Source organism: Choloepus didactylus, chromosome 4 (assembly GCF_015220235.1).
Source record: "Choloepus didactylus isolate mChoDid1 chromosome 4, mChoDid1.pri, whole genome shotgun sequence".
Taxonomy (NCBI): Eukaryota; Metazoa; Chordata; class Mammalia; order Pilosa; family Megalonychidae; genus Choloepus; species Choloepus didactylus.
The window spans coordinates 1,937,213-1,958,028 of NC_051310.1; the positions used below are offsets into that span (position 1 = coordinate 1,937,213).

General features: G+C 55.1%; 2 protein-coding genes and 1 pseudogene across 3 annotated transcripts in view; 1 reads left to right on the forward strand and 2 right to left on the reverse strand.

The window, feature by feature from the left end:
* BRF1 (BRF1 RNA polymerase III transcription initiation factor subunit) overlaps window positions 1-20,816 on the forward strand; it is a 69,158-nt gene that overhangs the window by 22,320 nt on the left and 26,022 nt on the right. The window contains exons 3-5 of the mRNA XM_037831618.1: window positions 107-280; window positions 13,525-13,556; window positions 15,767-15,839. Coding sequence (XP_037687546.1) covers window positions 107-280; window positions 13,525-13,556; window positions 15,767-15,839 — 279 coding nt within the window. The remainder of the gene's footprint in view (window positions 1-106; window positions 281-13,524; window positions 13,557-15,766; window positions 15,840-20,816) is intronic.
* Window positions 4,801-7,988, reverse strand: LOC119531005 (annotated as a pseudogene).
* BTBD6 (BTB domain containing 6) lies at window positions 14,511-19,352 on the reverse strand. Of its 2 annotated transcripts, XM_037831678.1 has the most exons (4): window positions 18,928-19,352; window positions 18,755-18,845; window positions 18,445-18,563; window positions 14,511-18,277 (listed from the first exon to the last, which is right to left on the reverse strand). In XM_037831678.1, exons 1-4 carry the CDS (start codon window positions 19,311-19,313, stop codon window positions 17,245-17,247), a joined length of 1,629 nt encoding a protein of 542 aa, XP_037687606.1. In that variant the 5' UTR covers window positions 19,314-19,352; the 3' UTR covers window positions 14,511-17,244. The 2 variants fall into 2 exon arrangements, with proteins under 2 accessions (XP_037687606.1, XP_037687607.1); XM_037831679.1 differs by lacking the exon at window positions 18,755-18,845 and having other exon boundaries at window positions 14,512-18,277; window positions 18,928-19,044.

Genomic DNA, 20,816 nt, shown 5'->3' on the forward strand with positions numbered 1-20,816 from the left:
TACGAAACCGAGTTAAGCGTGGCCAGGGAGGTCGTGTGACCCCTCGCTGGCGACAGCTGCCGGCGCGAGTCTCGGACTGGCGGTAACGCTGGATCTTGTGCCCTAGGGAAGCGCCAGATCCACCACCTGGGGACGCAGCTGCAGCTCAACCAGCACTGCCTGGACACGGCCTTCAACTTCTTCAAGATGGCGGTGGGCAAGCGCCTGACGCGCGGGCGGAAGGCGGCGCACGTGATCGCCGCCTGCCTCTACCTGGTGTGCCGCACGGAGGGCACGCCCCGTATCCTCCCCGCCGGCTGTCCCTGGGCCCGTTCCCGGAGTCGGGATTCGGGAGCGCGGGAAGCGCGCCCTGCCGGCCGCAGCCTCCGCCTGGACCCCGCTGGAGGGGGGGGCGGTCTTCCGGGAGAGCGGCGGGACCCCGGCCTCCGGGAGACGTAGGGTGGTTGGGGGGGCTTCCTGACCCCACACGGCGGGGCGTTCCTTTCCCGGATGGCGGGGGAGGCGTGCTCGCTTCCCTGGGGAAGGACGGAGTCCCTTGTCCATCTCGGGGAGGGCGCTTGCTCCCCAGGGAGGTCCGCCGCTTTCCTGGCCGAGGCCCCGTGACCCCCTGGGGGAGGAGGTGCCGGGATGAGGCTTTGCACTGCTCCCTGTGGCGGGAGTGTCATACTCGGCAGACAGGCCAGCGGCCGGGGGCCTCAGAGGCTGGCAGGGAGCGGGGCCCAGCGGGGGTGCTGCGGAATGCAGTGGGGTGCTGCCGGTGCAGCGGGTGCTGTCATGTGCTGCCGGGTGCAGTGGGTGCTGCCGGTGCAGTGGGTGCTTCCGAGTGCTGCTGGGTGCAGCGGGTGCTGCTAGGTGCTGTGGGGTGCAGTGGGTGCTGCCGGGTGCTGTGGGTGCTGCCATGTGCTTCCAGGTGCAGTGGGTGCTGCCGGGTGCAGCGGGTGCTGCTAGGTACTGTGGGTGCTGCCATGTGCTGCCGGGTGCAGTGGGTGCTGCCGGTGCAGTGGGTGCTTCCAAGTGCTGCTGGGTGCAGCGGGTGCTGCTAGGTACTGTGGGGTGCAGTGGGTGCTACCGGGTGCAGTGGGTGCTGCCGGTGCAGTGGGTGCTTCCAAGTGCTGCTGGGTGCAGTGGGTGCTTCCAAGTGCTGCTGGGTGCAGCAGGTGCTGCTAGGTGCTGTGGGGTGCAGTGGGTGCTGCCGGGTGCAGTGGGTGCTGCCAGGTGCTGTGGGTGCTGCCATGTGCTTCCAGGTGCAGTGGGTGCTGCTGGGTGCAGTGGGTGCTGCCAGGTGCTGTGGGTGCTGCCAGTGCAGTGGGTGCTGCCGGTGCAGTGAGGTGTTGCGGGCTGCTGCCTCATGCTGCCCTTGCCTCGCCCTCTGTTGGCTGGTGTGGATTTCCGTGGCTCTGAGAGGGAGCAGACTTGTTTTCTAAACAGAGTCTACCAGAGACTCTTCTGTAGTTTTGACCCGGTTAAAGACTTTTATTATTGTCTTCATTGTTAGGTTTTTCAGTTCTTCGTCTCTTCTGCACTGTGGTTCTTTTCCTCAGACTGTGACTTGCAGAGCCTGAGATACTTACTGTCTGGCCCTGTATAGAAGTGTTTGGTGACCCCTGGTTCAGTGGTTCCATCTAGAAGGATTGTTCCAGCAAACAGCAAATCCCATCCCTCCTTCCCCACTTCCCACTCCCCAGAGGGAACTGCTTTCAACTCTTTTAGCTGATCCTTTAAATCAATTTGCTTCCGTATCTCTAAAATTATGCCTGAAAAACGCTCTTTGAGCTTTCAGTTTGGGGGGCACGCTTTCGGCACCCCCGTGTGCGGGACCCTTTTCCCATGCGCTGCCACCCACTGAAGGGCCGCGCGGCGCTCTCTGGCCTCACCTGTCCCGTGCAGCACCTGGAGGCGGCCACGTCGTTAGGACACTGCCAGGCAAACCTGTGTTGGCGGCTGGGCCAAAGCCGAACAGGTGCAACCTCTGGACTCCCGCTCCACCTGCTCGCGGAGTCAGCCCCTCGGTCCACCCCAGGAAAGAGGCCTGTGGGCGCTTCCTGGACCAAGGCAGTGGGGAGGGCTCCCTGGCAGTCCCGTCCCCTCTCGGCCGCCTGTCCGGTCTCTCGGGCACCTTGTGACGAGAAGTTCTTGATTGAACGAAACCCAGTAAACCAGCCTTGGTGGTCGATGTTTTCGCATCCCACCTCAGAATTCTTTCCTACCCACAGTCATGGGGATGTTCTCTTCTGTGAGTTTCTAGGAGCTTTGTGGATTTATGTTTCCCATTTAGGTTTAGGATTTATGTAGTGCTGACTTTTGTATATACTGTGAGGAGACTGGCTTCCTCCACGCAGGTGGCCAGGCCTCCTCTGCTGGCCTGTCCTGGCACGTGGCTTCCCCGTCGGCCAGCGTGTGCCTGGGGCTGAAAGCTCGGCCCCTCCGTGGTTACATGTCCTTCCTTGTCCAGTACCAGACTCTGAAAACTATAGCTTTGCAACATGTTTCAGTATCTAAGATCTCAGACTTTGTTTTTCTGCCTCGAGAAGGTCTTGACTGTTCTTGGCCCTTTATACGTCTACGTCAGTTTTTGAATCAACTTGTCAATTGGTATAAAAATCTTTCTGGGATTTTGATAGGAGTTTATGGATCATGATGGAGAGAATTGACACTCATTTTAACAATATTGAATCTTGTAAAAATCCCTTATTTAGGTGTTATTTACTATTAGTAATTTTTTTATAACTAATTTTAATTATGATAAAATATACATTAGAAAATCATTTTAACCACAGTTCTTTGCAATGAAGTACACTGACAATTCTGTATAACTTTCACCACTATTTCCAGGTACATACATCAGCCCAAACCAAACCCACTCTCCTTTAGCAGCAACTCCCCACTCTCCCCTCCACCTCCTGCCATGGTCACCACTGCTCTGCTTTCGATCTCTATGGATTCGCTTATTCTAAGTATTTCATGTAAGAGAAGTCACACGGTATTTGTCCTTCTGTGTCTAGTTTATCTAACTCAACATGATGTCTTTAGGTTTGTCCATGTTGCAGCATGCACCAGCGCTTCCCGTCTTTTTGCAACTGAATCCCCCCTTGTGTTCTGTACTACGTTTTGTTTCTCCATTGTCTGCTGATGGACATTTGGGTGGCTCCACCTCTTAGCTCTTGTGAGTGACGCTGCGATGAACATTGTGTGCACACACCTGTCCAAGTCCCTGCCTTATCTTTGGGGTTGATACCTAGGAATGGAGTACTGGGTTTTATGGTAGTACCATGTTTAATTTTCTGAGGAATCGCCAAAATGTTTTCCACAGAAGCTCTACCGTATTACATTCCCACCAACAGGGTACAGAGTTCCTGTTTCTTTGTATCCTTGTCAACACTTACTGTTTTCAGAATTTTTGATAATAGTCTTCCTCGTGGGTCCGAACTGGTATCTCATTGTAGTTTTGATTTACATTTCTTTAATGGCTAATAATGTTGAGTATGTTTGCATGTACTTATTGGCCATTTGCTGGTCTTCTTTGAGAAATGTCTTTAGATCCGTTGAGAAAAAGAGAAATGTCTTTAGATCTGACTAGAACATTTTTAATTGGGCTGTTTGTCTTTGTGTTGTTGAGTTGTAGGAGTTCTTTATCCAGAATACTGGCTATTAAACCTTTATCAGATATGGGGTTTTCCAAATATTTTCTCCCATTCTGTAGGTTCTTTTCACCTTCTTGGTAATGTCCTTTGATGCACAAAAGTTTCTAATTTTGATGCTGCCCATTTTATCTGTTTTTTCCTTTGTTGCTTGAGAACTTTTGGTGGAAAATCTAAAAATTCATTATCTACCACCAGGTCCTGAATTTATTTCCCTGTGTTTCCTTTTTAAGAGTTTTATAGTATTAGCTCTCACATTTAAGTTGTTGATCCATATTGAGTTAATCTTTGTACATGGTGAGAGTTGGGTGTCCACGTTCATCCTTCTGCATGTGGATTTCCAGTTTCCCAGCACGAGTTGTTGAAGAGAATATTCTTCCCCCATTGAATAGACGTGACTCCCTTGTTAAAAATTACCTGGCCATCGTTCTGTGGATTATCTTTGACCTCTTGATTCTATTCCATTGGTCTATGTGTCTATCCTTATGCCAGGACTCACTGTTTTGATTACTGTGGCTTTGTAGTAAGTTGTGTGCATGGGTTTTTTGTAAGAGAAACACTGATTTTAATTAAACACAAGGTAGACTCTAGGCATCCATCATCACTCAGCCTAAAAATTAGCAAAACTTTTGAGACAAGGCAGTTTTTTTCCCCAAAGTTGTTATGTGGTTCCAGTTACAAATAAAAAAAAATGTTTATGAAAATGTTAAACATAAAAATAGAAGTCTGAGATAAAAATAAAAGTGTATTAAAAAAAACCCCAAATCCTTGTTACCATTGTTCCTTACTCTACAAAATAGAGCCAGTAAGAAGAGCAAAAGGTGTTAAAAACCATTAGACAGCATTTCTGAAATGCGCCCTGTCCGACCTCCCATTCCCCTTAAAAATGGCCCATGAATAAGAAAGTGTTAAAAGTCATTGGAGGGAGGCCTGGCTTGGCTTTTACGACAGCTTTTCCCTGCCATCTCTTGGATGAGGGTGGGGCGCAGGGATGTGCTTCTGCCTGGCTGTCCCTGCCCCCCGAGTCAGAAAAGGGGTGAGGAGTGGGTGACATCTCTCGCCTGGGGACCTGGCAGGGGTTCTTTCTGAGCTCCTCTGCACTCCCTCACGGGCCGGGAGGACGAGAAGGAGAAGCCACCAGCCTGCGTGCTCCCCACCCCTTCTGCCGCAGTCACTGGGAGGGGTCTGGCTAAGGGCAGCCCTGCCCGTGGTTTGCAGGAGAAAAACAGCCCTGAATGTGGCAACACCATCCCTCCTGCTGACGTCGTCATCGTTGTGGAAAATGCTCTAAATGACCCCCAAGAGCAGACTCCAGCCCTTATCCTGAGGCAAGGGGAATGTGCAGGTAAAATTAAGACACAAGTACTTCATTTCTGTCCTCTGCTAGCCCTAGAAAAAAAACATCCTGGGCCCTTAAACTCTTCCCCAGCTGTGTGTCTGTCTGCAACCACACACTGCAGTAAACACGGCGCAGCAGACGTCAGAAAATTGAAAGCCTTGGCAGTACCTGTCTTGGGGGGTGTTCAGCATTGACCCAGTACTGGAGAGCTTTCGGCACTGTGGTTTTGGTACCTCCACCACCCTTTCTCTGAATGGTAAATCCAGGAGGGAAAAAACAAAGCCATCTTACTCCCCAACATCACGTTTTAAAGTCTCTGGAGAAAACATGAGCACTGCGTTTGGCCGCTGTGAGCAGCCGGGTCTGCACTGTGTGCTGAGGTGGCACCTTGGGCGTGCCGGCAGCAGACGCCTTCCCCTGCCAGTGAGAGGGGAGGTTGGGGGAGATAGCAGCACGCACCGTGACCACACACAGCTGCGCTGAGGAAGGCCAGAGCCGGGGGACCCCTCAGGAGGTGGGGTACCCTCCTGGGTCCTGTCTCTGCCCCCAGCACACCTGGGGAGTGACTGTGCACAGGCAGAGTAGTCCTTCAGGGGGCAAGGGGGTGTCGGATGACGGGCACGCTCCAGGACCCCCCCAGGCAGCTGCTGGCGGGCACCACAGCTCGTGGTAGGTACATCCGTGTGGTGGACAAGAAAGCCAGAGATCTTTCTAGCTCAGTGCACCACAAAACATCTTCTTTGCCATTCATGACAATAAGAAAAGTAGGTTTTTTCCCAGTTTGATCCAGTTCAACTTGGTGGTGATTGTGTTTTCTCTAACTTTGCTGTCCTACTGAATTCCAAGCAGTCCTGCACCTCGAGTTTATCATTCTTTGATGCTGTCACAGGCCTGTTCATCCCAGGCAGGTCATCCCAGAAGCACTGGGCCCTGTGAGCCGCAGTCACGTTGATAGCGTCTGTCATCACTGGATTACACTCTAGGAGCCATGGGAGGTCCCTCTTGTCGCCAACCTCCACAGCTGCAACACTCTCAGACATCCAGAGGAGGGGTCACTTATCCCAGTCCTTGGGACGCATGTGATTCAGCAGCTGGCAGAAAAAGAAGAGCTGCCCACACCCTTGCTCAGCCTTTCTGGCAGGGTTCCCATTTGAGAGACCATTGCACGCTGACCATGTCAGACGGGCCCCATTCATCAGCATCTCTCCTTGTGATGCTTCCTTCGTGCTTTGCAGTTCCAGTGGTGATGGACTCTTCACACACTTGGGAGGCGACACTCCTCTCCTCTGATGCCCAGTTCTTTCAGGACCATGTACCTGGTTTTGATTCCATCAAAAAGGGACAAGACTTGGATGGGCCACCTTCGGGCAGCAGGAATTGTGGGGTGCGACTTGGGAGCTTCGTATTCATACCCCACGTCACTGGTGGAGAAGGTCTGCAGACGCATGTGCCGCTCCTTCCTGCACCACAGGACACCCTGGCAGCACTGCGGCATGCACGTGTAGCAGCTCCAGGGCTCCTGCAGCTCAGCGTTGGCAGCCGTGCCTGCACCCACTGGTACCTCCAGGCACTCCACACAGAAGCACCGACAGCAGCTTGTGCCACTGCAGAGGAGCAGCTTGTGGCCCTTACAGCGCATGGTGCAGCAGGGCTGGTAGCAGCCATCATCTTCGTCGTGTAGAACAGCTCAAGGGGGTGATCCTGGCACATCTGGAGGAGCCTCAGAAAGATGGTGGGAGGAGACAGGGCTCTTGCTCTCCTCCAGACTGCTCTTGAGAGCATCCAGGGCTGCTTGCTTGTGACTCCGACCCTCCTCCCCACATCCTCATCGTCGCTGCAGCATTGTGTCTTGAGTGCTGGGGTAGGGGCAGCAGTCCGAGGGGGCAGTCGTCAGCTATGTGTCTTCAGGTCTTGTTCTTGTATTTCCGAGTCTAGTTGCCATGGCCTGCACAACATACCTCTGACTTTTTAGCCACTGGGTGTTTGCTGTTTTTGGGTTAAGGCCCTCAATGCCAGTGGGCTTGAGGCCCCTGGGGCCACTCCAACACGGGCTTCCAGTGCCCTCCAGCGAGCCTCCAGGCTCCTGGGGAAGGTCCTGCCAGCTCGCACCCTGGCTTTCCCCAGGGCATGGTCCATGGCCTTCCTGCAAGAGACCAGCTACTGAAGGTGGCCCAGCCAGCAGAGCCCCAGCGTGTCTGCAGAGACCTCTGAGCACTTGCTGTCCCCAAACCACTGCAGCTGTCATGGGCCGGCCACGGCCTGACACTCGGGGGAGCCTTTCCAGGAGACCACCATGGTGGGCCACCGAGAGAGGCCCTTCTCTTTCCCCACACGAGTCTCTGGCATGCAGAGCTGAGTCTCTCCCCTCTGCATCCACCTGCCAGGCCTCCAAGCTCTCCCACTGACTGTCCTGGGCCAGGCCTGGGTGTGGGGCACTGCTGCTCTTGGGCACCATCATCATCTGTGAGGTCGGTGGTGAGGTGGGGCTGGCAGGGGACGGCCATAGCGTGCCCACAGGGCCCTGGTTGCTGGGACTCCATGGGGGCCTCGCCGGCCTGGCTACGGCCCTGGCCCTGCCAGCCCCAGGTGCAATGTGGGAGGGCCCGTGCCTCTCCCAGCTGGAGGCAGCGCTGCTGCTTCATGTTTGGACAGCTGGACTTTTGGAGTGAGCTCTGGTTTCACGAAAGAGCTCTGCATCCCCGTTGTCTCCCTCGCCTGTCAGATCCAGCATATAGCTTAGCAGACTGGAGACTTCCCTCTTGGACAGTCGTGAGCTTGATCTGCTTCCCCCGATCTCCGGGGAGCCGGTGCCTCCATGGTGGGGGTGAAGGAGCGTCCCTGGAGTCAAGCCTGGTCACCGCAGGCCCCGCTGGCACCTCCTCTCTGTTGAGCTGCCTGGTGTCTCCCTTCATTGTTTCCTTGGGATGGTGAGGTGACGAGTAATTTTTACTTTCTCCTTGGAATTTGAATTTGGTTTTCACTCATATCAAAAGCACGGTAGATGCCATTTTTAAAATATTCCTCCTCCCAGTCCACTTCCTCCAGCCACGTCTGAGACCTGTGCTGGGTTTGCCCTCTGGAGGGGACGAGCCGGCGCCTCGCTTTAGGAAAGGGGGTGCTCTGTGGAGGGCTGGCCCAGGACAGGCTGGCCAGAGGCCGGCAGGCGGCTCATGACCCTCCAGCACCGATCTCAGTGCCACCTTCACGTGGGCCACTTAACTCGGCACTCTGCAGTGTTTCAGAGTCTCCTGCTTTGTTCTTCTTTTTCAAGACCGTTTCGGCTATTTAGGGCCCCTTGCGATTCCACGTGAATTTGAGGATCAGCTTTTCCATCCCTGCGAAAAAGGCTGTTCTGATTTTGGTAGGGATTGCAGTGAATTTGTAGATGGTTTTAGCAGCAGTGGCATCTTAACAGTAATGTCTTCCGTTCCACGAACACAGATGTCTTTACATTTATTTAGGTCGTCTTTCATTTTGTTCAGCAATGATTTGCAGTTTTTGGTATATGAGTCTTTCACCTACTTGGTTCAGTTTATTCCTAGTATCTTATTCTTTTAGATGCTAGTGTAAATGGAATTGTTGTCTTGATTTCCTTTTTGATTATTCATTACTGGGGTATAGAAACCCAACTAACATCTGCAGGTTTATCTTGTATCAACCCTCCTGAAGTTGTTTATCAGTTCTAGTAGCTTTCTTGTGCATTCTTTGAGATTTTCTGTATATAGGATCACATCCTACATCCTGCATATCAGGATAATTTGACTCCTTCCTTTCTAATTCAGATACTTTTTTCTCTTTCTCTTCCTGATTGCTCTAACGGTGGCGAAAGAGGGCATCCTTGTCTTATTCTTGATCTTAGGGGGGAAGCTTCAGTATGGTATTTGTTGTGGATTTTCATAAATGTCCTTTATAATTTTGAGCAAGTTCCCTTCTGTTCCTAGCTTTCTGTGTGTTTTTATCATGAAAAGATGTTGGATTTTGTGCATTTTCTGCATCAGTTGAGATGATCATGTGGTTTTCTTCCCTTTCATTCCATTAATGTGTGTATTATATTGATTGATTTTCCTATGTTAAACCATCCTTGCATTCCTAGAATAAATTGTAGTTGGTCATGGTGTATAATGCTTTTACTATCCTGTTTGATTCAGTTTGCTGGTATTTTGTTGAAGATTGTTAATCTATATTTATAAGGGATATTGCTCTGTTTTTATTTTTGCTGTCCTTCAGACCTTTTTATCAGACTGTATGTTTTTCCTCTTTGGGCATCCAGAAGAAACATTTGTATGTGAGGCTGTTCTCAGAAATTTTAGGTTCTTTTGAGTTTTAGTTTGGCCTCATTTAGACCTCCATAAATTTTTCCACTTACCGAAAATAAGTTTAAATCAGGTCCCATCTGTAATTGTTCTCCCAGCAAGGATGGTGTCAGCTGCGGGGTGCCCCCGTCCTCGCGGTGGGGCTGGCCGTCCTGGCTCTGGGGGGCTGTGGCCAGGAAGGCTGCTTGGTTCTGACGCCAGGGTCTGGCAGTGGCCCCGCCCTTAAACACACTGCCTCAGTGCCGCAGCGCTGGAACAGTGTGCGTGCCGTTTCAGATCCTCTGGTGGGTGTGGGAGGCTCGTGCGCCTGGGTCTGTTTGGACTCTTGAGAAAGCCCAGGATCTTTGGTAGTTGTTTAATCCACCCACCGTTCTTTATATTTTTGCCTCTCTTCTGTTCACTTTGCAGAAGTGACCAGAAGCATCTGCCACTGTATGTGGCCAAGGACCAGGAGTGAGGCAGAAAGAGGCCCCAGGCTGTTGTGCAGTAGCCCGTGGCCTTCAGATGGGGCCTCTCCTCCTCTGACAGTGATCTGATTCCAGCAGGTGCGGTGGTCTCCTCTTCCAGCCCAACAGTGGGTTCAAGGCTACAGCTGAGAAGGACACTAGCTCACGGGCTCCACCAGACAGGAGACGTCCGCTGCCACCAGAAGACCCCCAGTGGCTATTTGTTGGGGAACCTGCCCATCGGCCGGGGCCGTAGGGGGTGTGGATGTCCACTGAGGGAAGTCCGTAATTCAGGTGATTACTAATTGGTCTTGTGTTTAGGAGGACCCTCTAGGAGCCCCCCGAATGCCTCCTAATACCAGGTCAGTGGGTGGTACTTTCTGCACAAGGTGGTCTGGTCGAGTGCCACATTATTTTCATTGCAATGAAAGCAGTCATTTTACTTCGATTATTTTATCTGTTGGATAGATTTCAACTTTAATTAAAAAGTTTTAGTTCTGATCTCCTTTAAGATATACCCAGTTTTCTCCCAAAGTTTTGTTTTGAAAATTTTCGAATGCAGTTGGAGGAACTGTATAGTGAACACCATATACGCTGTGAACACGTCCCCATCCTTGCCCGGCCCCAGATCTCCCCTCCTCTCCCACTGCCCATCTTCAGCCAGCTCATTTCTTGGTGCAGGTTACTGCAATAGTCTAATCCTTCAGTTCAGTCCTGCCACAGTTTGTTTCTGCCACTGACCCTCAAGTCCTTGGTATTGGCGTATGGCTCCTGAGACTTGCAAGTGGGCCCCTATTCCAGGCCATGCACCCCCTGGTCCTCTGTTGAGGGATGACTGTGCTATGTCACAGGTGAGTGCCGTCCCTCCAGGGTGGTTCTGGGCTGCTGGGCTGTGTAGGGAGGCTCCCAGTCTGCTGAAATGACGGCTGAGGGGGCTTTGTTAATTCACACTGCTCCACCTTCCCAACTCTGGGACAACCAGCTGAGGGTGCAGGGAAGGCTAATGTCCATGCCCAGTTTTGTGGTGTGTGTGTGTGTTATTTGAAGCACTTCTGTCACACTGGGTTGTCTGGGGCAGCTCTGGGCTATGGGGCTGGCGATTCATCTAGGTTTTAGAATTGGGATTGCGCTGATGCACGGACCACCTGGCTGGGGGGCACTGGCATTATTATCGACTCTTACAGGTAATGAAATGGCATCAATCTCCATTTGTCCTGCTCTCTTGAAATTTCTCATGGCAGTATTCTGTAGGCTTTTATTAGATAGGTCTTGTACCTATTTTGTTAAATTTATTCCTATATATTTTCTATTTGCTGATGCCATTGTGAATGGAATTGTGTTTTTAACTTAGTTTTCCAATCTTTTTGCTGCTGGTATATAAAAACACAGTTGATTCTGTATATTCACTTGGTATCCTATGACCTTACTAGATGTTCTTCTTAGTTCTAGTCCTGTGATAACAATCGGTTTTACTTCTTCCACTCCAGCGTTTCTGCTTTTTACCGTTTTTCTTGCCTCACTGCATCTGTTAGTGTTTCCAGTACACAGCTGAGTGGAAGTGGTAAGAGTCGGCGTGGCCTTGACTTTCCTAATCTTAGGGGGAAACTCGCTGTTTTCTCATTCAGTTGATGCTGTAGCTCTGGATTTTTTGTAGACTGCTTTTATCAGGTTGAGGACCTTCCCTCCTATGAGCATTTTTATCATAAATGGGTCTTCCGTTTTGTGAAATGCTTTCTCTGCCTCTCACTGAAATCTTTTTTTTTTTTTTTTCAGTTCATTAATAAGGGTGAATTACTCTGATCGATTTTCTAATGCTAAGCCAAACTTGCACCTTTGGGATCAGCCCCACTTTGTGGCGATGGATTACTCATTTGTTCAGCTGGTTCTGTTGAAGACTTAGTGTCTGTGTGGTCTGTGGCTGTCTCTTTCTGTGGCGTATGCTGGGCTTAGTCAGGATTATGCTCTCTCCAGAAACGAGTTGGGATTGTTCTGTCCGCCCATTTTCTGGATGCATTTGTGGGAAATAGGAGGCATTTCTTCCTGAAATGTGTTTGGTGGGATTTACTTGGGAAGCCTGACAGGCCTGGAGTTTCTTTATAGGAACGTCTTTGGTAAATTCCTTTCCTTCATCGGTACATGACTATTTAGATTTTTATGTTACTTTCAGCTGTCTCTGACGAGTTGTATTTTCCGGGAGTTTGTCCACTGCACGTGAGCTGCTGACTGTCCGCCCGAGTTGCTCGTGATGCACCTTTGTCGCCCACTGTCCGTGGCGTCAGGGCTCTGTCTCCTCTTCCCTTCCTCGTGTTAGTAATTTCTCTTTTCCCTTCTTCAGGGTAGCAAGGGCTTATCGATTTTGCTTGTTTTTTACAAAGAGTGAGCTTCTCTCTGTTGTTTTTTTCTGTTTGTCTTTTTCTGTCATCGGCTCCTCTGCATGTCCTTGGTATGGCCTTCCTTTCGTGCCCTTTGATTTTACCTCACTCCTCTGTTTCTCCCAGTCCTTCTCGCTAGCTCGTTGGCCTCCACTGCGGTATTATCTGTTGTATCACTGCTCAAGTCGACAAAGCGCGCACCTCCCGCCCAGGGCTGTGGGGTGAGCTCGTGGCCTCTCTGTGACATGGTGGCCCCAAGACCCCCCGAAGACCTGGTCTTGGGCATGTGGTCCAGCCCTGGGGCACTCTCTTTGCTAGTGACTTCTCAAAGATACAGGTCCACAAATGACATTAATTTTGACTCCATTTAACCAGCTGCCTCCGTCCCTTAGTTCTGGCTGCCAGGACACACACCACAGACGGGCTTGGCTTAGACAACGGGAATTTACTGTCTCGCTGTCTTGGAGGCTGGAGGCTTCTCCTGAGCTCAGCCATCCCAGGGTTCCTCGCTTTCCCATCCATGACCTGACCTCTCCTTCGTCATCCAGTCTCCCGCAGACTCTCGGCTTCCAGCTCCTTCCATGGCTTTCTCTCTCTCTCTCTCTCTGGATTTCTTCTGCTTATAAAGGTCTCCAGTGACTCAGATTAAGGCCACCCTCATTCGTTTGGGCCACACCTGGCCTACGCTGACGCCTTCAAGAGGTCCTGTCTGCAGTGGGCTTGTCCCTCAGAAACGTGGGTTAAGGCCAAGGGTGTGTCCAGGTTGGGGTCTGGCGTTCAGTCCTCCCCAGACATGGACTTGTGTTTTGAATTCTTGCTGGAGTGGTTCCTCTGGGTTTTGCATCCCTCAGGACGTCTTCTTCAGGCTAGTTACGCTCCAGAGAGCAAGGACGGGCCCTACGCTAGCGTCTCCGCAGCTGCCCCAGAGCCCTTCCCGTGGGGTGCCTGCTGGGCGCCTGCCTGCTCACGCAGGGTCTGAGCATATCTGTCTCCCCAGGATACTGTGGCTGTGGGGCAGGGCCCATGCCCGTGCGTGTCTTCTGTCCCCAGGACCACCTGGCGCCCCGCAGGGGCTGAGTGAACATGCGAGGAGAAGGGAGGGAATGCTGCAGGCGAATGCTGAGCCGTGTCCTGTGGCTGCAGACACTGGCTGAGTGAACCTGGGCGAGTGGCCAGGTTCACAGCCGTCTTGCACCTGGGGCCTGGCGGTGGGCTCACGGGGGTTCCCTTCCTCTGGTACCTGGAGTGGGAGCATCCTGGCCGGCCCTGTTGCAGCCCCCCTCCCATCCCAGCAGGGCCTCTTCCTTCACAGCCACATGCTGGCTTCAAGCACAGACCCGCCTGCCCGGGCGGGTGGGCCTTGCCATGATGATGTTTGCCAGCCTGGGCACAGAGGCTCCTTGACCCCTGCTGCAGACATGCTCCTGGACCTCAGCGACCTGCTGCAGGTAGGTGCTTCCACATCTGGCTTTGCCACCCTGAGCCTGTGGGGGAGTGAGCACTGCTGTCTGGCTGTCCTGCTGCAGGAGCCAGGGCCCTTGTTCCACACGGAGCTCCAGGGGCAGGGGCGGGAGGGGGCATCACCAGCCAGGACCACCCTGAACTGGAATTTCCCACCTTGTCCTGGGCAAGGGGAGTTCTTTAAAAAATTAATGTCCATTTAGAGAAACTGCTGGGTGCCAGAGAGCATTTTTTTGTTGACTCTCTTCTTTCCAAATGACTAAGCACAGGGTAAAGACCTGACACGGTGACACCCGAGTGGAGGACGCTCACGGGGGCCCGGGGCATTGCTGGGGCAGGCTGGGGTCTGGTCAGGCCCTCAGCCCACGTCCTGGGGTGGTGACGGGGCCCTGCGCCTGCAGGAATGGCTCCGCCGAGGCGTCCCTGGAAACAAACTCGAGAAAGGAAGATTCACACAGAACCCACGTGGGTTTCAGATCCTTAGGGAACAGCACTCACCCAGACACGGGGTTTCTCAGGGCCCAGGAGCTGCCTTTGATTCGGGTCACTTGGTGACCAGTATTTCTGTACTCCCAGCTGTTTTTCTAAGTGGCATCTCTCAGAAGCCACTGCGGAAACATTTAGGGGTCCAGCTAAAAATAACCCCCTGGAATTGTGATAATCCGGGGACCACCATTCCAGCTGCCCCGTGCTGGGCTCAGGGCAGGACCAAGGGGCCGTCTCTCAGCCTGGCCAACTGGCAGCAGCTCTGGACGTGTGGGCACCACTGCAGGCAGTGGGAGCGTTCTCGGAGCTTCTCGCTTTGGGCTGTTGTTCCCGGAGAGAAACAGTGGCAGCGGCCATGCCCACCTTAGCTGTCTGCCCTGACGGAAGAGTAAGCTGTCAGAAAAACATCAGCATTGCGGTTTCTCATAGCAGCATTCTCAGTGCATGCCTTTAAAAGATTTATTTAACTTTTTACTTCACATGTGCTTAGAGTCCATCCCTGCGACATTCAGGGCAGCGCAGTCTGACATGGTCAGGCCGAGGTCAGAGCTAGGGATGCAGCAGGTGTGTCCGCTCTTGCTCAGTGTCCAGGAGCCAGGAGGATCCAGCACAAGCGTCACTGTGCTCTGGGAAAGGTGCACACCACTCGGCTCCCCTGGGGCTCCCCGGACACCCTCAGGCAGCTCCCAGAGCCCCAGCCGTATGGCGGGGGTGGGGAGAGCAATGTGGAGTAGCCATGCCTGCCGGAGGTGGGGGGCCCAGTGGATGGCGCCCGAGCCATCATGCCCAGTCCTGGGCACCCAAGTCCCTTGGAGTTGGCAGGCAGCTCTGGGTGCCCCCTGGGGTGCCACTGGGGTGCCTGGGGACCCGAACCCCCACGTTCTTTAGATGTGCTGGGCCTGGGCCTTGGCCCTTGTCAGGTGAAGCAGGGATCAGGGCCAGCTCCACTGGGAGGCCTCAGATCCCGGGAGAAAAGCAGAGCAGCCCTCGGGGTTGGGGCCAGCCAGGCCCACTGAGGAAGAGAGGAGGGCTTCCCCGAGCTCAGGCTGGGGCAGGGAATTGTGCTTTCCCACCCTTTCCCTGTTCACACTGTGCCCTGGCTGGTCCTTCAGGACAGTGCTTGGCAGCACCTCCCCCCACCGTCTGGTCAGCACAGGTCTGTTGAAGGTCCCACCCCAGCTGCTGGGGTCGGGGTCATGCCCCCAGCGCCTGGGCCTTCTGACCTTGGGATGGTGCCCATCCACAGCAGGGGCTCAGCAGGCACTGGGGACCTCCAGCCACACGCCTCAGCCATCCTGCGCGAGGCAGAGGGCGCTCCCCTGCAGCAGGCACCCGTCCCAGGTTGTGGGAGTGCACCTGTGGCGGAGGGGTTTCTGGGTTTGGCCTCGAGGTGGGAGGCAGCAGAGCACTCTTGAGATTTGTGTGGAAAATCACAACAAATCTAAGCCATGGGGACCCCTGATTGGGGCCCCAGGAGTGGCTGAGGCTGGGCTCCCAGAGACCCTGGGAACGTGGGAGGTGGCAGAGTGGTGGGCCCGAGGGTGGAGCCGGCGTGTGCAATTCTGAACTCACACTCTACAAGCACTTTTCTCCTTGGCAAGCAAATCAGAGGCAAGAGTGTCGAGCAGAGTCCAAGACTGCCGCCTGGGGGAGAAAAGACCACACGTTTCTTCAAACACGAGTGCCATGTTTGGCTGTTTCTTCATCACAGGTGAACGTTTATGTGCTGGGGAAGACGTTCCTTCTTCTGGCAAGAGAACTGTGCATCAACGCACCAGCCATAGGTACGTGCCCGGGTTGGCGAGGAGAGCACAGGGGGCCAAGTTAGGGACCAGAGAGCCAAGTGTTCTCTCAGGAGCAGGAGAAAAGGCCCGGAACACACAGGGCTCCCCAAGGTAAGAGACGTCTCCCAAAAATCTGTCAAGAGCCCAGCAAGACGGCGCAGTTGGGGCGCCGTGTCCCTCAAGGCCGAACATGGTGTGGTTGAGGGGTGGGCACTGCAAGGCCCACTTCTCGCTCATTCATAGCTCTTCAGAACCCACCTGGCAGGCAGGGGCTCGGGGAAGGACGGTCCTCCTGGGCAGAGACGCAGAGGGGGAGAGGGGTCCTGAAACGCAACGCTCCCTGAGCACACCCTTCATTTGAGCCTTACCAACACAAGGAGGTAGGCTCCGCAACCTGCTTCAAGGAGAGGCTGCTTACTTTGCCATCAGCACCAAAACTACAAGTGTGTGTTGACGTGAAGTGTTGCCCCTAGCATGTAGGACCAGGGCGGGCTGGCCTTGGGAGTGCGGCCCGATTGCCACAGGAAGACAGGGTCCCTTATTAGGCAGGGCCCCCTCAGCAGGCCCCTGGGTGGGCTTTCGTGGCCACACCCCTGCATAAGCAATACGGTCCTCCCTTCAGGGTTTACTGAGCTGCCAGACAACCTACCACCTGTTTCAGAACATTCTAGCCAGACCCAGAGAGGCAGGTGGGTGGGATGGCCCAAGGGAGCTGGTGGGCTTCCCTGGGAAGTACTTTGCTTTTGGGTCCCTTGCAGTGTTTAAAAGTTGGGTTTTCTCTAGTGCTGGGAGTTTTTGTCATCGTGGTTGTACGAGCAGCGGAACATCCCAGCGTTAAGAGTCCTTACAGTCACATGTCTGTATCTGACCATTATTTTATTAAGACTTTATTATGAAAACCCACTTAAATAGATGAGCTGTTTTAAGCGGTTCCTGCACCCCACCCCCATTATGCATTGGAGGGGAAGGTCTCAGGTGAAGCTTAGAATCACTTAAAATTCAGGAGAGCAGGGGAATGGCAGGGCCCTCAAAGCAGGTGGTGTGGGCACTCCGGGGCGGGCGGGGGGGGGGGGGGGGCACCAGGGTCTGCCCCCTGCCTAAGACATGCATCCCACTGTCCAGCAGACACCTGTGAGGCCCAGCCGCAAAGACTCAGAAACTGGGCATGTCCCTGCCAGGTAGAAAAGGTTTCTATCTGACAGAGTCAGGCTACAGCTGTCTACGTACAAAAGAGAGATGAAGTAATTGAAACCTTAATGTTGTCCTAGGCTGGTCAGCTTGAGGGGTAAATACGGCATCAAAGCACAGAGCCGCCAGGTAACCCGCCTGAGAGGAGGGTCAGGCGGTACCACCCCCAGGCCTGCTGTCAGGGCAGTCAGTGCTGGCCAGTGTCCCAGCAGGCGTCTCAGGCGTAAAAGATGAGCTCGGGGATCTGGCCACCCTGGACCCCTGTGCCGTTGGTGCTGTCTGAGGAGCACTGGAACTGGAAGGTCACCTTCCCACACTGCACTTCTGTCATGCCCTCCTGCCCAAAGTAGCTGAGCTCACTGCCATCTAGAACGGCACTGACCGTGTAGAAGGTGTCTTGCTCAATTTGGACTGGGTGTTCGAACCAGACAGAGAAGGTATTGCTGGATCCGTCAGAGATGAACTTGGTCAGGTTCTGGGCCAGGATGACCCCAAGGCGCTTCAGCTCGATCTTCACGCTGTACTCGGCCTTCCCTGAGCTGGACCCATACAAGCCCAGGCCTGCGACAAATACCCTCCTGTCCACAGCGAACTGGATGCTGTCGCAGCGCCCCCGGTACCGCCACTGGTTGCTGCGGTAGGCGGAGGACTGGAAGCGGTGGCACCTCTGTGGGGCCAGGCCCTTCCTCTTGGTCAGGGGGAACTCCAGGTGGGGCTTCTTGGCGGCCGTGTACCACAGGAAGATGTTGTGAGTCTCCGCCAGCGTCAGGATGTCCGACTGGGCGGCGCCGTTGGCGAACTCCTCCAGGGTCATGGTTGGAATTCGAACCAGGTAGAGGGCTCGCCCCAAAACGTGTCTTTTGTTCCGCGGGGTGACTGGTAGGCCCTGCCTCTTGCACTCTGCTTCAGCCCAGTTCAGCACGGCCTCGAAGACCACTGCCTCCTTGGTGTTGAGGGCCTCCCGCGTCACAATGATCTCCAGTGTGTGCCGGTCGACCTCGCAGAAGCCTTCTGACCGCAGGGCCATCTCGGCCTGTGCGTCAATGACCTCCCAGCAGCGCTGCGTCAGCTCAGGCTCCTCAAACAGGCGGCTCTGGGAGAGCAGGACGCAGGCGTTCTTGGCTTCCAGGCTTGTCTCCAAGAAGTTGACACACGCTTTGGCCAGTGCAGGAACGATATACTTCTTGGCAGCATAGAGAGTGGCCAGCACCGTGTCAGCTTCCAGATCGATCTCATCACTGTACATGTACCTGGGAAAGCAAGGAGCAGCATCAGGTACCAGGCAGCATGGGGGTGCCTATCCAGAGGCTCACCTGGGAGAGAAACCCACCACCACCTTTTGCATTTTGCTTAGAAGCTGCCGGATGCTGCCTCAGGTAACTAGGCAGAAAGCAATCACCCCGCCCCTGCCCACTACCTTAACAAGATCAGAAAAGCTGCAGGCTCCACATCAGGTATGTGGATTTCCGACTTGACTTCTGCAAGATCTCCGTAAAACATGGCATAGAAGACAGAGCTGCCGACAGCCAGGACGTACTGTGGACGAGAGAGAGAGGGAGAGAGTTGCTCCTGAGCCCCGGAGTCCGCGCCGGCCGGTGCTGCCCCAGGAGCAGGAACGAGGGCAAGGGCAGGCTGTGTGGCGCGCACACGGGTCAGGAGTCCATGCCAGGAGGTGGCGGGCAGGCAGGTCGCCTCCGGCGCTCAACGGGCCGAGCCTTGCTACCCACCTTGTGGGCGGGCACCCTCCTGGCCGCCCCCAGAGGCCCTACGATGAAGTGGACGTCGGCCATGAGCTCGTTGTTGAACATCAGAGCGTTCCTGCAAAGGGCAGAGACGCAGGGGCTCGGGTCGGCGCGCCGGGCCGCGGGCGGGGCGGGGTGGGGGCGCGGCCCCGGCTCACCTCTCGCGCAGGGTGGGGTGGCAGGACTGCCAGTTGGGGCCCTCCAGGTGGTTGTTGTTGAGGGCGGGCGGCATCGGCGCGGGCGCGGGCGGCGGGGCCGGGGCGCAGGGCGGGCCGCCCTTCCTGCTCGCCGCGCTGGCGGCGTGCGCGGCCGCGGCGTTGCTGTTGGCGATGTCCGTGGCCGCGGCGGCCGCGGCGTGGGCGAGGGGGTAGAGCTCCGCGGCCATCTTCCCCGGCGGCGCCGCAGGGGCGGCCTCAGCGCGTGTCGGCGCCGCGCCGCGCGCCCTCGCGCCGCGCCGGGGCCTGGGGAGGGGCTCCGGCGGCAGCAGGAGCGAGGTCAGGCACTGCGCCACGCGCCCGTGCAGGCAGGCCAGGGGCAGCAGCATGGGCGCGGCGGCCGCCCACGCCGCGGGCCGGCCGGCGGGCGGGGACTGCTCGGCCGCAGGGGGCGCCACCGCCCCGCGTTCCGGCCCCGCCCCTCCGCCGCGCGCCCGTGACGACACCGCCCTGGCCCCGCCTCCGTCGCGCTCTGTGACCCCGTCCCCCCGACGCGTGCCGGTGACGCCGCTTCTCTGGCTCCGCCTCCGCCGCGCTTCCGTGACGACACGGCCCTGGCTCCGCTTCCATCGCGCCTTTCTGCGGCTGCGCTGGCCCCGCCCCTCCGCCGTGACCCCGCCCTTCCGCCCTGGACACGCCCCGTCCCTGAGCGGCGCGTTGGGGGTTGCGCTCCTGTCCCGACTTTTGCAGCGGGAGATGCCGGCAACTCCCCGCCCAGCGCGCGGAGCCCCGGGGCCAGCCCTTCTAGGGGTGCTCGGCGCTACTGTTCCTCCCCTCCCGTGGTGGCTCCCGGTGAGGAAAAGCGGCGCGAACGCTGTTGAGGACCCCGATGCCAAGTGCGCCCAGCCCGGCTCTCCCCGACTTCCCGCGTGACCCTTTCCCGGCGCCCTGCCCGCTCGCCCTTCCCTGGGCTTCCCGGGGCCTGCCGGGGGGAGCGCAGCCCTGCGTTTTTCAGTCTTTCTTAATTCAAGATACGGAAAATTGTGTCGTATTGTTTTCACTTATATTCCTTTGGTTGTATAGGCAGAGCTGAACATGCCCCTGTGTTTCAGTTTGCTAAGCTGCGGGAATACAAAATTCCAGAAATGCGTCTTTCTCAATAGAGATTTGTTAGGTTGCAAATTAACAGTTCCAAGGCCATGAAAATGTCTAAATTAAGACATCAAGAGGTAGACACCTTTTTGGAGGAAAGGCGGATGGTATCCGGGGTTTCTCTGTCACGTGGGAAGGTACGTCTCCTGGGTTCTGGTTTTAAAACGTCTCTGAGCTTGTCTGCATTTTTCGCTCAGCTCCTCTGAGCTCTCTCTCTGAGCTCTCTTGAAGGACTCCAGTAAAGGATGGAGTGGGTCACATCTCCATGGAAACAACCTAATCAAAAAATCCCCCCCAGCAATAGGTCTGCCCCCACAGGGCTCGGTGAAGAGCACACGGACTCTTACGGGGTATTTGGCAGCATCAACCCAGCCACCTTCCGTGTCTGTTGTATCTTTGTCAGGAAACCTTATGCAGTTTACTGTCTTTATTAAGTTGCTGGTGGTGTTTTTTTAGTTGATCTGTTCAAGTGCACTTCGTAGCTTCGTTCTCCAGTTTCCAGAAGCAAACACAGCGCTCCCCCCCCGATCTGAGGGCTTCGTTCGGACCAGCCCCGAGGAGGAAGGGGCTGTGCCTTGCCCGCAGTGTCTGGGCGCCCCAGGGTCACTGCCGGCCTCTTTCCATCTGTTGGGCGGAATGTTTGCCGGTTTGTCTTTCGACAGCAAGTGTGGCTTTTCGTGCTGGGACGGTTGGAGCTGACACCCATGGTGGAGCGTCTCCCGGCCCAGCCCCATCTGGGT